The sequence below is a fragment of the Gallus gallus genome, chromosome 31 (assembly GCF_016699485.2).
Source record: "Gallus gallus isolate bGalGal1 chromosome 31, bGalGal1.mat.broiler.GRCg7b, whole genome shotgun sequence".
NCBI classification, from domain to species: Eukaryota; Metazoa; Chordata; class Aves; order Galliformes; family Phasianidae; genus Gallus; species Gallus gallus.
The window spans coordinates 674,320-695,632 of NC_052562.1; the positions used below are offsets into that span (position 1 = coordinate 674,320).

The 21,313-nt window shown below is 58.5% G+C and overlaps 2 protein-coding genes across 5 annotated transcripts; both read left to right on the top strand.

The window, feature by feature from the left end:
• Positions 1-352: 352 nt before the first annotated feature.
• Positions 353-4,046, top strand: LOC121107849 (coiled-coil domain-containing protein 81-like). 2 transcript variants are annotated; one of them, XM_040654264.1, is made up of 9 exons: positions 353-664; positions 1,013-1,083; positions 1,486-1,565; positions 1,688-1,799; positions 2,165-2,288; positions 2,871-2,936; positions 3,311-3,453; positions 3,661-3,786; positions 3,896-4,046. In XM_040654264.1, exons 1-9 carry the CDS (start codon positions 359-361, stop codon positions 4,005-4,007), a joined length of 1,140 nt encoding a protein of 379 aa, XP_040510198.1. In that variant the 5' UTR covers positions 353-358; the 3' UTR covers positions 4,008-4,046. The 2 variants fall into 2 exon arrangements, with proteins under 2 accessions (XP_040510198.1, XP_040510197.1); XM_040654263.1 differs by having other exon boundaries at positions 357-664; positions 2,871-3,008.
• A 3,995-nt stretch (positions 4,047-8,041) lies between these two features.
• On the top strand, positions 8,042-12,683 carry LOC121107847 (coiled-coil domain-containing protein 81-like). Of its 3 annotated transcripts, none has more exons than XM_040654258.2 (6): positions 8,042-8,238; positions 9,109-10,436; positions 10,953-11,014; positions 11,550-11,703; positions 11,974-12,230; positions 12,579-12,683. In XM_040654258.2, the coding sequence occupies exons 2-6, from the start codon at positions 10,091-10,093 to the stop codon at positions 12,651-12,653; spliced, it is 894 nt and encodes a 297-aa protein (XP_040510192.1). In that variant the 5' UTR covers positions 8,042-8,238; positions 9,109-10,090; the 3' UTR covers positions 12,654-12,683. The 3 variants fall into 3 exon arrangements, with proteins under 3 accessions (XP_040510192.1, XP_040510191.1, XP_040510190.1); XM_040654257.2 differs by lacking the exon at positions 8,042-8,238 and adding an exon at positions 8,475-8,822 and having other exon boundaries at positions 9,109-9,340; XM_040654256.2 differs by lacking the exon at positions 8,042-8,238 and having other exon boundaries at positions 8,475-9,318.
• Positions 12,684-21,313: the final 8,630 nt, after the last annotated feature.

Here is a 21,313-nt window from a genome sequence, read left to right on the forward strand (position 1 = left end):
GGGACTCGGGCTCTTTGCTGCGGTCCGAGAGCAATTCCACAGCAAAGAAGTGGCGGTGTCGGTCCGAAGACCTGTCTTCCAGCTGGACATCGGGGTGCTGTGGCTGCAGGACCTCCAGTCGCCCACCGACATCATCCCGGTGAGAAGGCAGCGGCCACCTTCCCCTTCCCGCCCCATGTCCGGCCGGGCGGTTCTCCCTGCTCTTTGGAAACGGCTGGGAGCAGCAGAGAATTGTCTGCAAAGCTCGGGGTGCAGCGTGAGTTCCTCCAAAAGGAACCACAGCCCAACCCAACCCAACGACAGCCCAAGAGCTGTTTCTCTAAAGGACCTTCTCTTTGGACTTGGTTATGAATGTTGCATGGGAATGTGGCTTGCTGTGGCAGTGAGGATGTGCCTTCTCCTTGCAGACGATGTCAAGATTGAGCGGCTGAACTACCGGCAGCTCTCGCGAGCCACCGGCATCTCGCTGCACGTGGTGCAGCGCTGCGTGCGAGAGACCGTCCTCTTGTACTGTCACCTCCTGAGGAACAAGGCGCACGTCTCATTCGCCTTCAAGAACATCGGCGTTATGACGTACGAGGACGACTTCCTCTGCATGAGGTTCTTGTCCAGCTGCATTACAACGCTGGAGAGCAATGCCAGCCTGACTGCACTGCTCCACACTGTAAGTTTGAGGAGGTTTTGAGGGTGCGCCATCAGATCACCGCTGGCCAGCCTGGATGTGGCAGGCCAGTCAAATGCCTTTCCCCACGCTTGCCCCCTCCGCTTTCTCCACTGGCACAGAGATTTCCTGGATCTCTGCCCCTGCGGCAAGCCTGGCAGTGCCCTTGCACGGCCTCAGTATTTTGCCGTCCAGCTCCTCCAGAGCAGAGCAAAGCTCTGATGTTCCCGGAAGAGGCTTTGGTGGAGAGCAGCTTTCTCTTGGCATGGGAGCCAGGCTTGCTTCCTGTCAACAAGAGCCATGAAAAAAATGGCCTAGGCAAGCCTCCAGCAGGTCTGTGTCCCTTTGCAGAGAATTTGGCCGGCCCGTTCTGCTGACTTCGGGTCAGAGACTACCGCTCATGGAATCCAGGTGTTGCCGAGGTGAGTGCATTTCCTCTGCAGCACTTAGCTGGCCAGGAGACGGGCTTCCTTCCCACCTCCTCCTTCTGAACGTGCCCTGCTGGGTCTCCGTGCTCAGCATGCGGTCGGGGAGAAATCCTGGAAAGCCTGGCTCCTGCTTCACTACTGCTGCCTTTTGGCTGTGTGTGTCTTCTCCCGGAGGGATGGGGAGTCAAGGTTGTGTTACTGGTGCCCAACCGGTCCCGATTCCCATCAGAGAGAACGGCCTGCACGTGGAAAAGAATTTGGGCTACATGTGCTGGTTTGGCATGGACAGGAAGGGAAGGGGTGCCACGCTTTGCGTAACACATAGATAAATACCGCCGACAAGCTGCATGGGGTAGGAGGTCATCCTTTTCAAGGCTTGTCACTCTTTGTTTCCAGGTTTCAGCTCGCTGTGAAAAAGAGCAGAGCAGAGGCCGCCGCAGAAAGGAACGCTGCAGTGGCGCGGAAGATGAGTAGAGGTGAGGGAAAGGGTCCCAGCAGCAGGAGGGCGGGCCCTGTCCCATGCCGGGTGGCCGGATCCACGTTCACGTGCCACGCCCGTGGGGCTGCTGTGAAGAGCTTCTTCCTTTCTTGGTTCCAGGGGGCACTGCCGGCAGGCTGCTACAGAAGCGGAAGACACTTCCCCCCTCCATGCTGCTGCAATACCAGGCAGGCTCAAGGCAGCAAGATGTGGCAAAGAAGCCTTCTGCCAGGTGAGATCCTTGGGCAAAAAGAAGAAGGAGATGCGTGTGCTCGTGTAGGAGTGGCCTCCTCCTTGGACCTGCCAGCTCCGCGCATTCAGAAAGGCTCCTGACACACGTGTTTCCCAGTGGGGGCCGTCCTTCTCCAGGGACGGCGAGCGTGCAGCATTGCCTGCGGCAGGCACAGCAGCTGCATGTTCCAGCCTGGTCCCCGATCCCTGGGGGAGCTGAATGCTGATCCCTCTTGATCGCAGAAGCTCTTCTCCCGTCAGGGGTCTCTCCACGTTGCACCGGAGCCCATCTTTATGGTTGTGGGAGCATGGGGGGAGACCAAGGTGTCCCAGGCTCCTGCAGACTCCTCTTGTGCCTGTTTGCAGCGTGCTCCCGCCGTGTGCAGGCAGCTCCCACGGGAGAAAGCAAGCAGGACAGAAGGAACCATCTACTCCTGCCCAGACCAGCACTGCACTCCCTGCGACAGAGGACTCTAAGAGAGTGCTGCAGGTACCGGCTCTGCCTTGCTGCAGGGACTGTGCTGCTTGAGACTGCACAAATGTTAGCATCATAGAATCACAGAACAGTGCGGGTGCGCGAGGGACCATTCAGATCACCTAGTTGCAATCCCCTGCTGTAGGCAGGGACCCCTGTCTCTAGACCAGGCTGCTCTAAACCTGATCCAGCCCGGCCTGGAGTGCTTCCGCACGGAGGGAAGCAAAAGCCTCTGCGTGTGCAGTGATCTGGAGCACAGGCCTTTGGGTGCCATCATTTCTCATTTCTGCCCACTCCTCCGGCTCCTCTGTAGCTGGAGGGTGTTGCACACCTGCCCTGTCTCTTCTCGCCTCCTGGCCTGCCACCTGCCACAGCACCCTGATTTTGAGCAGGGGCTGTGGGAGTGGGATACGACCAGTGAGCCATGTTTGCCACAAGTTGCGGATCCTGGCCTGGCTTTGGGGCCCCTGATCCTTCAGGGTCAAAGCAGTGCCGACAGGCCAGGCCTGCTCCTCCAGAGGCGAGGAGCAGGAGCGTGGAGCTGAAGGAAGGCCCCAGGGGCTGAGGCTGATCCTGTATGCTGCTGTCTCTCTGCAGGAGCTCCGGGAAGTGTCTGCCCTGTGGAATGAAGCAGACCGCACGTGGCCCGTGTACCAGCAGCAGGTAGAGCAAACGCGGGCAGAAAGAGCGGCATGGGAAGGCTGGAGTGCAGGGGAGGACCAGCCTCCACTGCAGGTACTGTCAGGGATCGACCCTGCTGACAAGAGCCGCCGTCCTCTGAGCCAGGGTGCGAGCTCAGCAGGGCTCAGGGGTGGGAGCAGGACGGGCAGCGAGCGGCACGGCAGGGGCTGGCCTGCTCCTCCCTGGGAGGAGAGCTTGGCATCAGCCCCGCAGGGAGAAGGGTGGCGGGCAGCCGTGGGCTGGCAGGGCCGAGTCTCCTGCTTGCCAGGGCCTACAGCAGGGCCCTTGACAGAGGGCCTGTGGGAAACAGCCCTGTGCTCCCAGCCGTTTTGCTGACACTGTCTCCTCTTTGGCAGCGGTTTGCCAGTGCGAGCGTGTGGGCTCCGCGTCCTCCAGCCCAGCCCCGGGGACAGCAAGTGAGGAGGAGGTGGAGGAAGGATGTGGATCCTCCGCCGGGAAGTAAAATGGGAACAGCGACCAAGCTGGCACTGCATGCCGAGTAAGTGTGTGCGGGCTCTGTTGGCTGCCTGAGGCACTCGGGCAGCTGTGACCCTGCAGCTCGGGGACGAGCACGGCCCAGGCCAGAAAGTGCTGGCGGGGTGCAAGGGTGGGGACACGCGGCAGCACGGGGGTGCGGGGCTGGGTGAGGGGAGAGCCAGAGGGGGCTCAGCAGAGCCTGAGGGATGACTTTGTCCTCCGGTTGCAGCCTCCTCTCCCCGCGAGCAGCTCAGGTGCTCCAAAGGTTGGAGCCCCACCTCCATCAGCAAGAGGCTTTTGCTGACACCGCGGAAAGAAACCGGCAGAAGCTGGAGCTGAAGCGGCAGCTCCCCTGGTAAGCTGCATAGGCAGCAGATCCTGAGAGCCGGGCTGGAGCCCAGCCTGCGGTACTTGCCTGCGCTCAGCCCGTAACGCTCCGTGCACTGTCCTTTTCACCTCCCTAGTGCTCGATGCTCGTACCGCTCCAGAGGGGAAGGTGCTGGCAACAGTGCTGGAGCTGTCGGCAAGGGGGCTGGGAAGCTGTCCGGATTTCCACCTGTGAATGGCAAATCGTAGAATCAAAGACTTGTAGAATGGCCTGGGTTGAAAAGGACCTTGAAGATCATCTAGTTTCCACCCCCCTGCAATGTGCAGGGTTACCAGCCACCAGTCCGGGCTGCCCAGAGCCACATCCAGCCTGGCCTTGAATGCCTCTGGGGATGGGGCATCCACCACCTCTCGGCAGGCTGTTCCGGTGCGTCACCAGCCTCCGTGGAGTGAAGAACTCCCCCTAATATCTAACCAAATTCTTCCCCCCTTTCTCAGTTGCAAACCATTCCCCCTTGTCGTATCACTGTCCACCCTCGTATAAACAGCCGTTTCCCCTCCAGTTTATTTCTTCCCTTCAAGCATTGGAAGGCCGCAGTGAGGTCTCCCTGGAGCCTTCTCCTCTCCAAACTAAACAAGCCCAGTTCCATCAACCTTTCTTCACAGGAGAGGTGCTCCAGCCCTCTGATCATCTTTGTGGCCCTCCTCTGGACTTGATCCAACAGGTCTGCGTCTTTCCTGTACTGGGGGCCCAGGCCTGGACGCAGAGTATCCCAGATAAAAATAAAGAGAATTGGCGTTCTTTCCAGTCAGTGTGCTGGTGTCGTGTCTGTCGCCATAAGCTAACGTGAGGCAGCTGGAGCTGTGCTTTGCGGGAGGAATTTGGGTGGCAGCGAGAGCTGTTCCCGAGGCCCGGTAGGCCCGTGCTCTCCAGGAGTGGTCTCCCAGGATGACAGTCACCTCTGCCGGCCGTGCCCGTTTCCTGTGCAGAAGTCGTGTGTCACCTCGTACCCCCACAGCTCCCTCCCAGCAACAGAAATTCCGTGGCAGAACCCGGGGGAGCTCCGTGGGGACGAGGAGCAGGCAGGGGCAAGGGGAACACGAGGGCACCTGAGAGACCTTTCCCGCCAGGGCTCGAGAGCACTCCTGCCTGCAGCTGGGGAGTGTATTGCCAAGGGTTCTGCAAAGGTGGATGCGCTTGCTTTGAACTGCCCCCGGGCTGATTCCCAAAATCAGAAAGGCAAAAGCCCAGCTTGAGCTCAACCTGGCTGCTGGGGTAAAAGGGAACGAGAAACTCTTTCACAAGTATATCTAGAGTAAGAGGAGGACCAGGGAGAATCTCCATTCTCTACTGGATGAGGCTGGGAACGTGGCCACTGAGGATAAGGAAAAGGCAGACGTTCTGAATGCCTTCTTTACATCTGTCTTTAGAAGTCAGACCGGTTATCCTCAGGTTTCTCCACTCTCTGTCCTGGCAGCCTTGGCTGGGGAGCAGACTAACCTCCCACGATTCAGGCGGAAACAGTCACGGACCTGCTACTCCATCTGCACTGCCACAAGTCCATGGGACCGGGTGAGATTCACCCGAGAGTGCTGAGGGAACTGGCGGAGGTGATAGCCGAGCCGCTTTCCATCATCTATCAGCGCTCCTTGTTGGCGGGAGAGGTCCCAGAAGACTGGAGGCTTGCCAGTGTGACTCCCATCTACAAGAAGGGCTGCAGGGAGGATCCGGGGAACTACAGGCCTGTTAGCCTGACCTCGGTGCCGGGGAAGATTATGGAGCAGATTGTCTTGAGGGAGATCACACGGCATGTGCGGGACAAGCGGGGGATCAGGCCTAGCCAGCATGGGTTCACGAAGGGCAGGTCCTGCTTGACCAACCTGATCTCCTTCTATGATCTAGTGACCCGTCTGGTGGATGAGGGAAAGGCTGTTGATGTAGTCCACCTAGATTTCAGCAAAGCCTTTGACACTGTCTCCCACAGTATTCTCCTCGCAAGTCCGTGGCTTGGACAGATACACTCGTGGCTGGGTAAGGAAGTGGCTGGAGGGCCGGGCCCAGAGAGTGGTGGTGGATGGAGTTAAATCCAGCTGGCGACCGGTCACGAGTGGTGTTCCCCAGAGGTCGGTGCTGGGGCCTGTCCTGTTTTATATCTTCATTGATGACCTGGATGAGGGCATTGAGTGCACCCTCAGTAAGTTTGCAGATGACACCAAGCTGGCTGGAAGCGTTGATCTGCCTGAGGGTAGCGAAGCCCTACGGAGGGATCTGGATAGGTTGGATAGCTGGGCTGAAGCCAATGGGATGGGATTCAACAAGACCAAATGCCGGGTCCTGCACTTTGGCCGCAATAACCCCAGGCAACGCTACAGGCTTGGGGCAGAGTGGTTGGAAGACTGTGTAGAGGAAATGGACCTGGGGGTGTTGATTGACGCTAGACTGAACATGAGCCAGCAGTGGGCCCAGGTGGCCAAGAAGGCCACTGGCATCCTGGCTTGGATCAGAAATAGTGTGGCCAGCAGGAACAGGGAAGTAATTATCCCTGTCCTCAGCACTGGTGAGGCTGCACCTTGAGTACGGTGTCCAGTTTTGGGCCCCTCACTGTAAGAAAGACATGGAGGCCCTGGAGCGTGTCCAGAGGAGGGCAACAAAGCTGGTGAGGGGTCTGGAGCACAGGCCTTACGAGGAGCGGCTGAAGGAGCTGGGGTTGTTCAGTCTAGAGAAGAGGAGGCCCAGGGGAGACCTTATTGCTCTCTATAACTACCAGAAGGGAGGTTGTAGTGAGCTGGGGGTCAGCCTCTTCTCTCGGGTGACTAGTGATAGGACTGGAGGGAATGGCTTCAAGCTGCGCCAGGGAAGGTTCAGGCTGGACGTTAGGAAATACTACTTGTCTGAAAGGGTGGTCAGGCACTGGAACGGGCTGCCCAGAGAGGTGGTGGAGTCACCGAGCCTGGTGGTGTTCAAAGAGTGTTTGGATGTTGTGTTGAGGGACATGGTTTAGCGAGAACCATTGGTGAAGGGCGAATGGTTGGACTGGATGATCCTGTGGGTCTTTTCCAACCTTAGCGATTCTATGATTCTATGATTCTTTCTTTACTATTGCTAACCTCCCCATCTTCCCCACATCCCTTAGTAGCTTGGAACCTCTAGTGTTGATTATGCTCTGAGTCAAGACTTACTACTTGTTCATACTGGGATGAAGCGTGCAAGGGTGAAGAAATTGTTATTCTTAATAATCAACATATCTATCAGAGTACGCAGAACAGCAAGATGATCAGTTTGATAAATTATTATTATTATCCATCATCGAAGTAATTAGTATTATCCATCAAAACTCCCTTACTATGCATAGTAAGGTAGTTTTCTTACATTAGAAGTGCTTCATAGTCTGGAGCAAAAACACAAAAGGGTAAAAGAAAGAGGGGAAACTGTGGGAGTGCAGACTGTGTTTTTTGCAGTGCAAGTTTCCAGTATTTCTTATGTAGCACAGGATAAGCTGCCTTTCGCAAAGAAAGCTGCTGAACAGAGTAAAGTTGAGACTGGGGCGCTCCGACCTAGTAAAACTGGCACAGGCACTAGGTAAGGTTAGTTCTATAAGGCAGGGGAGAGTTCGGTACAGGACAGGGCTAGTGTGCAGATTGTTGAAAATACTGTCCTGCTATCGTCATAAAAAGACCACAAAACACCCAAGGCAATGGGTTGGTAACAGACGTTGTACGGAAGTGTAACACAGCTATGGAAGTGCAACAACAGCTATGGAAGTGTAATGGAGCTGTGGAAGTGTAATGGAGCTCCGCAAGTGCAACCATAGCTGTGGAAGTGTAATGGAGCTGTGGAAGTGTAACCATAGCTATGGAAGTGTAACAACAGCTATGGAAGTGTAACGGAGCTGTAGAAGTGTAACGGAGCTGTAGAAGTGCAACCACAGCTATGGCAGTGGAACAGAGCTGTGGAAGTGTAACCACAGCTATGGAAGTTTAACCATAGCTATGGAAGTGTAACCACAGCTATGGAAGTGTAATGGAGCTATGGAAGTGTCACCATAGCTATGGAAGTGTAATGGAGCTGTGGAAGTGCAACCATCGCTATGGAAGTGCAACGGAGCAACAGCGTCGGAAGACTGCGAGCCTGAGACGCTCAAGCAATGAGTGCCAGGAGAGGCTTTAGCGGCGTCGGAGCCAGGGGGTGGAAGGGGATGGATTTCACTGACCAGCTGCGCAATTTCTCCCTTGTCAGTAGGGGGCGTGCGCCCATTATTGCAATACGAAGCAAAGTAGAAATTGTTGGTCTTGAGCGTTTCTCACAGAAAGCAGCCACGTGCAGCCGACTGCACGGCCTGCTGTGTTAATGGCTGGGATGCACAGGGCTGCAGCGCTGGCGTTCTGCTGGATCTGCTCTTCCTTCCCACAGTGACAGCGGAACGCGGCAGAAAGCGCAGCGAGGCGGCAGAGCAGCAAGGAGCTGACGTACAGAGCGCGGGTCTGCTTCGTGCCATGGCAGTGGGCGCAGAAAGAAATGCCGGGAGGGGTCTCTGACCGCCCGGCGGAGGGGTGTGGGGGAGGGGAGAGCTCACGTGGCAGAGCCCCGCACCCGCGGCCGGCAGCGAGGGGCGAAATCCGAGCCCGAGCCGGCTGCCAACGGCCGCTCGCTCAGGCAATCGGAGCCGGCGGCGCTGGCGCTGAGCAAGGAGAGGCCGGGCCGGGCCGGGCCGTTGCGCGGCCGTTGCCGTGAGGCGCGCGGGCCGGGAGCGGCGCGGGGCTGCGGCCGTGCGGAGCCCCGTGTGCGGGGGGGCGGGGGAGGTGTGGGCGCGAGGGGGCCCCGGGCCGATGGCAGCCGGCACAGCCCCACGGCTGAAGCGGCTGCTTACAAAGGCAGGGCGGCCGTGTGCGCTGCGGGAGCCCGAAATGGACTGTGAGGGGCCCAACCGGGCCAGCCCGGGCCGGCAGGCTGCAGCGCGGCCGGGTGAGGCTCAGAGCTGGCAGGCCTCTGCCCCCTCCGCTGAGGGTTCGTGCGGCGGAGCTTCTGCCCGGAGGGGCCACATCCGGCACGGCAGGATTCGGCTGGTTAGTGTGCGAGGCCGGGAAAGCTCGCAGGCTGGGGCTCCGGGGCAGGCGGAGGATGTCACAGCGCGGCTGACATCACCGGGCTGCTGGAAGCTGGGTGCTGTCACAGTGCGTTTCCGTGACGACGACGGGCCCTCCCCAAGGAGCCGAGGGGAGCTTTGCTGCTCTGTTTGTTACCCGGCGCAGCCTGTCGCGGGGGGGCTGGGCAGACAGTCTTGCCAAAGAGGCCTGTGGTCCAGCACAACTGAGAGCACAATCCTTTTGTTTCTCCTCGAACCCTGGCCAGGCTGTGGGGAGAAAAGCAAGAGGAGAAAGAGGGCACCGGGTGTTGGTGTTCCCCCGGACTGCCACGTGGATCGGTTCATTCAGTGGCATCAAGGCTGGACCTGCTTGCAGCGGCTTTGGACACCTCGCCCACGGGATGGATGCATTGCTGTACAACTCCCCAGTGGCCGGGAGAGCTTCTCCAGATGCTCATTGCCAACGGGGCTCCCCCGTGAGTGCGGATCTGGGTGATGGTGAGGTGTGCGGGCGCTTGGTGATGTGTCTTTCTGAATCACGGAGCTCGTGTAGCAACGATTAGGCCCGCTGCCTTGCTTATTTCCTTCACTGTTAAGCTTCTCTTTTGGCTTTAGACACTGCTTTATTTTTTGGTAGCATTTTGTACTAGGCAGTAAAATAAGCCTATCCCTTACGTTGGTGTCTTTGCCCTTCCCGCTGACGCCGTTGATTGGCACCACGACATTAGCACACGATGGGCACGTAACTTGGACGTGGGGGACGTGACTTGAAAGGCCAGCATCAGGAAGGTCTCCTTTGGAGAGAGACGTAGAGATTTGGGCTTGTTGAGCGCGGAGAACAGAAGGCTCTGGGGAGGCCGCGTGGCTGCCTTTCGGAACGCGGGGCCTCAAAGATCACCTAGTTCCAACCGCCTGCAGCGGCCAACAGCGAGCTCAGGCTCTAGGTCAGGTTGCTGAGGGTGCCACCCAGGCTGAACTGGAACACCCGTCGGGACGGGGCGTGCACAGCGTCTGTGTGTGGGCAGCCTGTGCCAGCACCTCACCACTGGGCTGTAAGCAGCCCAGTGCCCGCTGCACACCGATGTTGGGTTGCTGTGAGCAATGGGTGCCCGCCCGGGGCCGGGCCGCTCGGCGGGGCAGGGGGCGGCAGCGGGGCAGGCTGGGCCAGGCTGCGGGTTGGACGCGCGTGGAAGAGGAGATCCCCTCTCCCTGCCGGTGACCTAACAGAGCTCCAGGTGACGCGGGCTGATGTCACAATGGGATGCACTGCATCACAAGGATGTGTTTCCTGGGGCAGCGGCAGTGCCGGCACTTCCCTGCAAGGCCTGGGCGCTGCTGGAGCACTGCTCAGGGGCTCTGTCCTTCTGTGGCCAGGAGTCAGGTCAGGGGCAGCAAGGCTGCACCGGGCGACCCTCGGTGACGCGTGGAGGAGCAGGGGCACTTTGCAGAGAACTGTTGGTTGAGGAGCCAGGGAGGGCATCCTTAGCTGCGAGCCGAGGGCTGCCGGCAAGCGACATGGAAGGCTGCTGGACTGTGACCATCAGCTCGGAGCTGGTCTACACGTTCCCAACGCTCCTGCATCTCTCTGCCGAAGGTCAGGCTTTCCGGGCCCCCTTGGCAAGGCATCGCAGGGGGCTGTTACAGCTGTCAAAAGCCGCAGCTCCTGCTCTCTGCGGTTGGCTGGACGTGGCTGGGGGCTGCTGCGAGAGCCCCGCCCAAGGGTCCCGCTAGGCTCTGGGGACGATGTGGCAGCCAGGTCCCGATAGTAGAGCTGCCCAGAGCCCCCAGGTTCCTTTAGGCATGGCGAGTCCCCTGTGATAGGGCGGTCCAAGGCCAGGTTTCCCTGGGAGACGGTGTTTCCGTAGGTTCCAGCTCTGGAACTCAGCTCTCCTCCATCCGATGTCCCGGAGGCTTCCTATGTCCCCGGTTCCCCTCTGGGCTCTGCATAAGGCTGAAATTGGAGCAAAGCCCAGCCGGCTCTGTAGCCATGGTGGTGTTTTTCTGGGGTGTTTGCGTGCGCCTGTATCGATCACTGTCTGGGTGAGGAGCTTGCCAAGAGGCTGTGAAGAGGCTGGCCTGGAGCCTGACACGTCTTTTCTTTCCTTTGCAGAGATTGTGGCGATCTGGGATGCTGTGTCTGATTACATCCTGGAACAGATGAAGCTGGACAAGGTGGGCTGGTGTCCTGGTGGCCCTCGCCCTGGAGAGGGCCCTAGGTTCAGTCCTGCCCAGAGCGTGGGCCCCGCAGAGCAATCCCTCCCTGAGCACCACAGCAGCACAGTGAGCCCAAGCCGGGTGCCCAGAGCAGCTTCTTGGCCAGAGCTGCCCTGAGCAAATGTTTGGCACAGGCAGGGGCTCCACTCTGCCCGGTGGTCAGGATGGGGAGAGCAAAGGGAGAAAGGGGGGATTTTTTCTGGCCCTGCGCCAAGCATAACCCTCGGGAATCAGTCCCAGGCTGTAAATGTCCCCTGTGCTGCAAATATCCGGGCTCCTCTCTAGCCAAGGGATGTCGGGAAATACTATGCGGAGGTGGCGGTATTGCAGGGACCACAGATTTTTCCAAAGCTTTCCAGAGAGCGCCATCTTGCCCCGCTGCCCTTTGGGAGCGGGGAGGGCGGAGAGCAGTGCCGCCCTGCTCTTGATGTTCGTGGCTTTTGCCGCCCCTGAAGTACACACGCGTCAGCCTTTCTGTCTTTTCCCTGTGCAGGGAGTCCTGGTCCCGGGACTCGGGCTCTTTGCTGCGGTCCGAGAGCAATTCCACAGCAAAGAAGTGGCGGTGTCGGTCCGAAGACCTGTCTTCCAGCTGGACATCGGGGTGCTGTGGCTGCAGGACCTCCAGTCGCCCACCGACATCATCCCCGGTGAGAAGGCAGCGGCCACCTTCCCCTTCCCGCCCCATGTCCGGCCGGGCGTGTTCTCCCTGCTCTTTGGAAACGGCTGGGAGCAGCAGAGAATTGTCTGCAAAGCTCGGGGTGCAGCGTGAGTTCCTCCAAAAGGAACCACAGCCCAACCCAACCCAACGACAGCCCAAGAGCTGTTTCTCTAAAGGACCTTCTCTTTGGGACTTGGTTATGAATGTTGCATGGGAATGTGGCTTGCTGTGGCAGTGAGGATGTGCCTTCTCCTTGCAGACGATGTCAAGATTGAGCGGCTGAACTACCGGCAGCTCTCGCGAGCCACCGGCATCTCGCTGCACGTGGTGCAGCGCTGCGTGCGAGAGACCGTCCTCTTGTACTGTCACCTCCTGAGGAACAAGGCGCACGTCTCATTCGCCTTCAAGAACATCGGCGTTATGACGTACGAGGACGACTTCCTCTGCATGAGGTTCTTGTCCAGCTGCATTACAACGCTGGAGAGCAATGCCAGCCTGACTGCACTGCTCCACACTGTAAGTTTGAGGAGGTTTTGAGGGTGCGCCATCAGATCACCGCTGGCCAGCCTGGATGTGGCAGGCCAGTCAAATGCCTTTCCCCACGCTTGCCCCCTCCGCTTTCTCCACTGGCACAGAGATTTCCTGGATCTCTGCCCCTGCGGCAAGCCTGGCAGTGCCCTTGCACGGCCTCAGTATTTTGCCGTCCAGCTCCTCCAGAGCAGAGCAAAGCTCTGATGTTCCCGGAAGAGGCTTTGGTGGAGAGCAGCTTTCTCTTGGCATGGGAGCCAGGCTTGCTTCCTGTCAACAAGAGCCATGAAAAAAATGGCCTAGGCAAGCCTCCAGCAGGTCTGTGTCCCTTTGCAGAGAATTTGGCCGGCCCGTTCTGCTGACTTCGGGTCAGAGACTACCGCTCATGGAATCCAGGTGTTGCCGAGGTGAGTGCATTTCCTCTGCAGCACTTAGCTGGCCAGGAGACCGGGCTTCCTTCCCACCTCCTCCTTCTGAACGTGCCCTGCTGGGTCTCCGTGCTCAGCATGCGGTCGGGGAGAAATCCTGGAAAGCCTGGCTCCTGCTTCACTACTGCTGCCTTTTGGCTGTGTGTGTCTTCTCCCGGAGGGATGGGGAGTCAAGGTTGTGTTACTGGTGCCCAACCGGTCCCGATTCCCATCAGAGAGAACGGCCTGCACGTGGAAAAGAATTTGGGCTACATGTGCTGGTTTGGCATGGACAGGAAGGGAAGGGGTGCCACGCTTTGCGTAACACATAGATAAATACCGCCGACAAGCTGCATGGGGTAGGAGGTCATCCTTTTCAAGGCTTGTCACTCTTTGTTTCCAGGTTCAGCTCGCTGTGAAAAAGAGCAGAGCAGAGGCCGCCGCAGAAAGGAACGCTGCAGTGGCGCGGAAGATGAGTAGAGGTGAGGAAAGGGTCCCAGCAGCAGGAGGGCGGGCCCTGTCCCATGCCGGGTGGCCGGGATCCACGTTCACGTGCCACGCCCGTGGGGCTGCTGTGAAGAGCTTCTTCCTTTCTTGGTTCCAGGGGGCACTGCCGGCAGGCTGCTACAGAAGCGGAAGACACTTCCCCCCTCCATGCTGCTGCAATACCAGGCAGGCTCAAGGCAGCAAGATGTGGCAAAGAAGCCTTCTGCCAGGTGAGATCCTTGGGCCAAAAAGAAGAAGGAGATGCGTGTGCTCGTGTAGGAGTGGCCTCCTCCTTGGAACCTGCCAGCTCCGCGCATTCAGAAAGGCTCCTGACACACGTGTTTCCCAGTGGGGGCCGTCCTTCTCCAGGGACGGCGAGCGTGCAGCATGCTTGCCTGCGGCAGGCACAGCAGCTGCATGTTCCAGCCGTGTCCCCCGATCCCTGGGGGAGCTGAATGCTGATCCCTCTTGATCGCAGAAGCTCTTCTCCCGTCAGGGGTCTCTCCACGTTGCACCGGAGCCCATCTTTATGGTTGTGGGAGCATGGGGGGAGACCAAGGTGTCCCAGGCTCCTGCAGACTCCTCTTGTGCCTGTTTGCAGCGTGCTCCCGCCCGTGTGCAGGCAGCTCCCACGGGAGAAAGCAAGCAGGACAGAAGGAACCATCTACTCCTGCCCAGACCAGCACTGCACTCCCTGCGACAGAGGACTCTAAGAGAGTGCTGCAGGTACCGGCTCTGCCTTGCTGCAGGGACTGTGCTGCTTGAGACTGCACAAATGTTAGCATCATAGAATCACAGAACAGTGCGGGTTGCGAGGGACCATTCAGATCACCTAGTTGCAATCCCCTGCTGTAGGCAGGGACCCCTGTCTCTAGACCAGGCTGCTCTAAACCTGATCCAGCCCGGCCTGGAGTGCTTCCGCACGGAGGGAAGCAAAAGCCTCTGCGTGTGCAGTGATCTGGAGCACAGGCCTTTGGGTGCCATCATTTCTCATTTCTGCCCACTCCTCCGGCTCCTCTGTAGCTGGAGGGTGTTGCACACCTGCCCTGTCTCTTCTCGCCTCCTGGCCTGCCACCTGCCACAGCACCCTGATTTTGAGCAGGGGCTGTGGGAGTGGGATACGACCAGTGAGCCATGTTTGCCACAAGTTGCGGATCCTGGCCTGGCTTTGGGGCCCCTGATCCTTCAGGGTCAAAGCAGTGCCGACAGGCCAGGCCTGCTCCTCCAGAGGCGAGGAGCAGGAGCGTGGAGCTGAAGGAAGGCCCCAGGGGCTGAGGGCTGATCCTGTATGCTGCTGTCTCTCTGCAGGAGCTCCGGGAAGTGTCTGCCCTGTGGAATGAAGCAGACCGCACGTGGCCCGTGTACCAGCAGCAGGTAGAGCAAACGCGGGCAGAAAGAGCGGCATGGGAAGGCTGGAGTGCAGGGGAGGACCAGCCTCCACTGCAGGTACTGTCAGGGATCGACCCTGCTGACAAGAGCCGCCGTCCTCTGAGCCAGGGTGCGAGCTCAGCAGGGCTCAGGGGGTGGGAGCAGGACGGGCAGCGAGCGGCACGGCAGGGGCTGGCCTGCTCCTCCCTGGGAGGAGAGCTTGGCATCAGCCCCGCAGGGAGAAGGGTGGCGGGCAGCCGTGGGCTGGCAGGGCCGAGTCTCCTGCTTGCCAGGGCCTACAGCTGGGCCCTTGACAGAGGGCCTGTGGGAAACAGCCCTGTGCTCCCAGCCGTTTTGCTGACACTGTCTCCTCTTTGGCAGCGGTTTGCCAGTGCGAGCGTGTGGGCTCCGCGTCCTCCAGCCCAGCCCCGGGGACAGCAAGTGAGGAGGAGGTGGAGGAAGGATGTGGATCCTCCGCCGGGAAGTAAAATGGGAACAGCGACCAAGCTGGCACTGCATGCCGAGTAAGTGTGTGCGGGCTCTGTTGGCTGCCTGAGGCACTCGGGCAGCTGTGACCCTGCAGCTCGGGGACGAGCACGGCCCAGGCCAGAAAGTGCTGGCGGGGTGCAAGGGTGGGGACACGCGGACAGCACGGGGGTGCGGGGCTGGGTGAGGGGAGAGCCAGAGGGGGCTCAGCAGAGCCTGAGGGATGACTTTGTCCTCCGGTTGCAGCCTCCTCTCCCCGCGAGCAGCTCAGGTGCTCCAAAGGTTGGAGCCCCACCTCCATCAGCAAGAGGCTTTTGCTGACACCGCGGAAAGAAACCGGCAGAAGCTGGAGCTGAAGCGGCAGCTCCCCTGGTAAGCTGCATAGGCAGCAGATCCTGAGAGCCGGGCTGGAGCCCAGCCTGCGGTACTTGCCTGCGCTCAGCCCGTAACGCTCCGTGCACTGTCCTTTCACCTCCCTAGTGCTCGATGCTCGTACCGCTCCAGAGGGGAAGGTGCTGGCAACAGTGCTGGAGCTGTCGGCAAGGGGGCTGGGAAGCTGTCCGGATTTCCACCTGTGAATGGCAAATCGTAGAATCAAAGACTTGTAGAATGGCCTGGGTTGAAAAGGACCTTGAAGATCATCTAGTTTCCACCCCCCTGCAATGTGCAGGGTTACCAGCCACCAGTCCGGGCTGCCCAGAGCCACATCCAGCCTGGCCTTGAATGCCTCTGGGGATGGGGCATCCACCACCTCTCGGCAGGCTGTTCCGGTGCGTCACCAGCCTCCGTGGAGTGAAGAACTCCCCCTAATATCTAACCAAATTCTTCCCCCCTTTCTCAGTTGCAAACCATTCCCCCTTGTCGTATCACTGTCCACCCTCGTATAAACAGCCGTTTCCCCTCCAGTTTATTTCTTCCCTTCAAGCATTGGAAGGCCGCAGTGAGGTCTCCCTGGAGCCTTCTCCTCTCCAAACTAAACAAGCCCAGTTCCATCAACCTTTCTTCACAGGAGAGGTGCTCCAGCCCTCTGATCATCTTTGTGGCCCTCCTCTGGACTTGATCCAACAGGTCTGCGTCTTTCCTGTACTGGGGGCCCCAGGCCTGGACGCAGAGTATCCCAGATAAAAATAAAGAGAATTGGCGTTCTTTCCAGTCAGTGTGCTGGTGTCGTGTCTGTCGCCATAAGCTACGTGAGGCAGCTGGAGCTGTGCTTTGCGGGAGGAATTTGGGCGGCAGCGAGAGCTGTTCCCGAGGCCCGGTAGGCCCGTGCTCTCCAGGAGTGGTCTCCCAGGATGACAGTCACCTCTGCCGGCCGTGCCCGTTTCCTGTGCAGAAGTCGTGTGTCACCTCGTACCCCCACAGCTCCCTTCCCAGCAACAGAAATTCCGTGGCAGAACCACGGGGGAGCTCCGTGGGGACGAGGAGCAGGCAGGGGGCAAGGGGAACACGAGGGCACCTGAGAGACCTTTCCCGCCAGGGCTCGAGAGCACTCCTGCCTGCAGCTGGGGAGTGTATTGCCAAGGGTTCTGCAAAGGTGGATGCGCTTGCTTTGAAACTGCCCCCCGGGCTGATTCCCAAAATCAGAAAGGCAAAAGCCCAGCTTGAGCTCAACCTGGCTGCTGGGGTAAAAGGGAACGAGAAACTCTTTTACAAGTATATCTAGAGTAAGAGGAGGACCAGGGAGAATCTCCATTCTCTACTGGATGAGGCTGGGAACGTGGCCACTGAGGATAAGGAAAAGGCAGACGTTCTGAATGCCTTCTTTACATCTGTCTTTAGAAGTCAGACCGGTTATCCTCAGGTTTCTCCACTCTCTGTCCTGGCAGCCTTGGCTGGGGAGCAGACTAGACCTCCCACGATTCAGGCGGGAAACAGTCACGGACCTGCTACTCCATCTGCACTGCCACAAGTCCATGGGACCGGGTGAGATTCACCCGAGAGTGCTGAGGGAACCTGGCGGAGGTGATAGCCGAGCCGCTTTCCATCATCTATCAGCGCTCCTTGTTGGCGGGAGAGGTCCCAGAAGACTGGAGGCTTGACCAGTGTGACTCCCATCTACAAGAAGGGCTGCAGGGAGGATCCGGGGAACTACAGGCCTGTTAGCCTGACCTCGGTGCCGGGGAAGATTATGGAGCAGATTGTCTTGAGGGAGATCACACGGCATGTGCGGGACAAGCGGGGGATCAGGCCTAGCCAGCATGGGTTCACGAAGGGCAGGTCCTGCTTGACCAACCTGATCTCCTTCTATGATCTAGTGACCCGTCTGGTGGATGAGGGAAAGGCTGTTGATGTAGTCCACCTAGATTTCAGCAAAGCCTTTGACACTGTCTCCCACAGTATTCTCCTCGCAAGTCCGTGGCTTGGACAGATACACTCGTGGCTGGGTAAGGAAGTGGCTGGAGGGCCGGGCCCAGAGAGTGGTGGTGGATGGAGTTAAATCCAGCTGGCGACCGGTCACGAGTGGTGTTCCCCAGAGGTCGGTGCTGGGGCCTGTCCTGTTTTATATCTTCATTGATGACCTGGATGAGGGCATTGAGTGCACCCTCAGTAAGTTTGCAGATGACACCAAGCTGGCTGGAAGCGTTGATCTGCCTGAGGGTAGCGAAGCCCTACGGAGGGATCTGGATAGGTTGGATAGCTGGGCTGAAGCCAATGGGATGGGATTCAACAAGACCAAATGCCGGGTCCTGCACTTTGGCCGCAATAACCCCAGGCAACGCTACAGGCTTGGGGCAGAGTGGTTGGAAGACTGTGTAGAGGAAATGGACCTGGGGGTGTTGATTGACGCTAGACTGAACATGAGCCAGCAGTGGGCCCAGGTGGCCAAGAAGGCCACTGGCATCCTGGCTTGGATCAGAAATAGTGTGGCCAGCAGGAACAGGGAAGTAATTATCCCCCTGTCCTCAGCACTGGTGAGGCTGCACCTTGAGTACGGTGTCCAGTTTTGGGCCCCTCACTGTAAGAAAGACATGGAGGCCCTGGAGCGTGTCCAGAGGAGGGCAACAAAGCTGGTGAGGGGGTCTGGAGCACAGGCCTTACGAGGAGCGGCTGAAGGAGCTGGGGTTGTTCAGTCTAGAGAAGAGGAGGCCCAGGGGAGACCTTATTGCTCTCTATAACTACCAGAAGGGAGGTTGTAGTGAGCTGGGGGTCAGCCTCTTCTCTCGGGTGACTAGTGATAGGACTGGAGGGAATGGCTTCAAGCTGCGCCAGGGAAGGTTCAGGCTGGACGTTAGGAAATACTACTTGTCTGAAAGGGTGGTCAGGCACTGGAACGGGCTGCCCAGAGAGGTGGTGGAGTCACCGAGCCTGGTGGTGTTCAAAGAGTGTTTGGATGTTGTGTTGAGGGACATGGTTTAGCGAGAACCATTGGTGAAGGGGCGAATGGTTGGACTGGATGATCCTGTGGGTCTTTTCCAACCTTAGCGATTCTATGATTCTATGATTCTTTCTTTACTATTGCTAACCTCCCCATCTTCCCCACACCCCTTAGTAGCTTGGAACCTCTAGTGTTGATTATGCTCTGAGTCAAGACTTACTACTTGTTCATACTGGGATGAAGCGTGCAAGGGTGAAGAAATTGTTATTCTTAATAATCAACATATCTATCAGAGTACGCAGAACAGCAAGATGATCAGTTTTGATAAATTATTATTATCCATCATCGAAGTAATTAGTATTATCCATCAAAACTCCCTTACTATGCATAGTAAGGTAGTTTTCTTACATTAGAAGTGCTTCATAGTCTGGAGCAAAAACACAAAAGGGTAAAAAAGAAAGAGGGTAAACTGTGGGAGGCAAGACTGTGTTTTTGCAGTGCAAGTTTCCAGTATTTCTGTATGTAGCACAGGATAAGCTGCCTTTCGCAAAGAAAGCTGCTGAACAGAGTAAAGTTGAGACTGGGGCGCTCCGACCTAGGTAAAACTGGCACAGGCACTAGGTAAGGTAGTTCTATAAGGCAGGGGAGAGTTCGGTACAGGACAGGGCTAGTGTGCAGATTGTTGAAAATACTGTCCTGCTATCGTCATAAAAAAGACCACAAAACACCCAAAGGCAATGGGTTGGTAACAGACGTTGTACGGAAGTGTAACACAGCTATGGAAGTGCAACAACAGCTATGGAAGTGTAATGGAGCTGTGGAAGTGTAATGGAGCTCCGCAAGTGCAACCATAGCTGTGGAAGTGTAATGGAGCTGTGGAAGTGTAACCATAGCTATGGAAGTGTAACAACAGCTATGGAAGTGTAACGGAGCTGTAGAAGTGTAACGGAGCTGTAGAAGTGCAACCACAGCTATGGCAGTGGAACAGAGCTGTGGAAGTGTAACCACAGCTATGGAAGTTTAACCATAGCTATGGAAGTGTAACCACAGCTATGGAAGTGTAATGGAGCTATGGAAGTGTCACCATAGCTATGGAAGTGTAATGGAGCTGTGGAAGTGCAACCATCGCTATGGAAGTGCAACGGAGCAACAGCGTCGGAAGACTGCGAGCCTGAGACGCTCAAGCAATGAGTGCCAGGAGAGGCTTTAGCGGCGTCGGAGCCAGGGGGTGGAAGGGGATGGATTTCACTGACCAGCTGCGCAATTTCTCCCTTGTCAGTAGGGGGCGTGCGCCCATTATTGCAATACGAAGCAAAGTAGAAATTGTTGGTCTTGAGCGTTTCTCAGAGAAAGCAGCCACGTGCAGCCGACTGCACGGCCTGCTGTGTTAATGGCTGGGATGCACAGGGCTGCAGCGCTGGCGTTCTGCTGGATCTGCTCTTCCTTCCCACAGTGACAGCGGAACGCGGCAGAAAGCGCAGCGAGGCGGCAGAGCAGCAAGGAGCTGACGTACAGAGCGCGGGTCTGCTTCGTGCCATGGCAGTGGGCGCAGAAAGAAATGCCGGGAGGGGTCTCTGACCGCCCGGCGGAGGGTGTGGGGGGAGGGGAGAGCTCACGTGGCAGAGCCCCGCACCCGCGGCCGGCAGCGAGGGGCGAAATCCGAGCCCGAGCCGGCTGCCAACGGCCGCTAGCGCTCAGGCAATCGGAGCCGGCGCGCTGGCGCTGAGCAAGGAGAGGCCGGGCCGGGCCGGGCCGTTGCGCGGCCGTTGCCGTGAGGCGCGCGGGCCGGGAGCGGCCGCGGGGCCTGCGGCCGTGCGGAGCCCCGTGTGCGGGGGGGCGGGGGAGGTGTGGGCGCGAGGGGGGCCCCGGGCCGATGGCAGCCGGCACAGCCCCACGGCTGAAGCGGCTGCTTACAAGAGGCAGGGCGGCCGTGTGCGCTGCGGGAGCCCGAAATGGACTGTGAGGGGCCCAACCGGGCCAGCCCGGGCCGGCAGGCTGCAGCGCGGCCGGGTGAGGCTCAGAGCTGGCAGGGCCTCTGCCCCCTCCGCTGAGGGTTCGTGCGGCGGAGCTTCTGCCCGGAGGGGCCACATCCGGCACGGCAGGATTCGGCTGGTTAGTGTGCGAGGCCGGGAAAGCTCGCAGGCTGGGGCTCCGGGGCAGGCGGAGGATGTCACAGCGCGGCTGACATCACCGGGCTGCTGGAAAGCTGGGTGCTGTCACAGTGCGTTTCCGTGACGACGACGGGCCCTCCCCAAGGAGCCGAGGGGAGCTTTGCTGCTCTGTTTGTTACCCGGCGCAGCCTGTCGCGGGGGGGGCCTGGGCAGACAGTCCTTGCCAAAGAGGCCTGTGGTCCAGCACAACTGAGAGCACAATCCTTTTGTTTCTCCTCGAACCCTGGCCAGGCTGTGGGGGAGAAAAGCAAGAGGAGAAAGAGAGGCACCGGGTGTTGGTGTTCCCCCGGACTGCCACGTGGATCGGTTCATTCAGTGGCATCAAGGCTGGACCTGCTTGCAGCGGCTTTGGACACCTCGCCCACGGGATGGATGCATTGCTGTACAACTCCCCAGTGGCCGGAGAGCTTCTCCAGATGCTCATTGCCAACGGGGCTCCCCCGTGAGTGCGGATCTGGGTGATGGTGAGGTGGTGCGGGGCGCTTGGTGATGTGCCGTTCTGAATCACGGAGCTCGTGTAGCAACGATTAGGCCCGCTGCCTTGCTTATTTCCTTCACTGTTAAGCTTCTCTTTTGGCTTTAGACACTGCTTTATTTTTTGGTAGCATTTTGTACTAGGCAGTAAAATAAGCCTATCAAGCCTTACGTTGGTGTCTTTGCCCTTCCCGCTGACGCCCGTTGATTGGCACCACGACATTAGCACACGATGGGCACGTAACTTGGACGTGGGGGACGTGACTTGAAAGGCCAGCATCAGGAAGGTCTCCTTTGGAGAGAGACGTAGAGATTTGGGCTTGTTGAGCGCGGAGAACAGAAGGCTCTGGGGAGGCCGCGTGG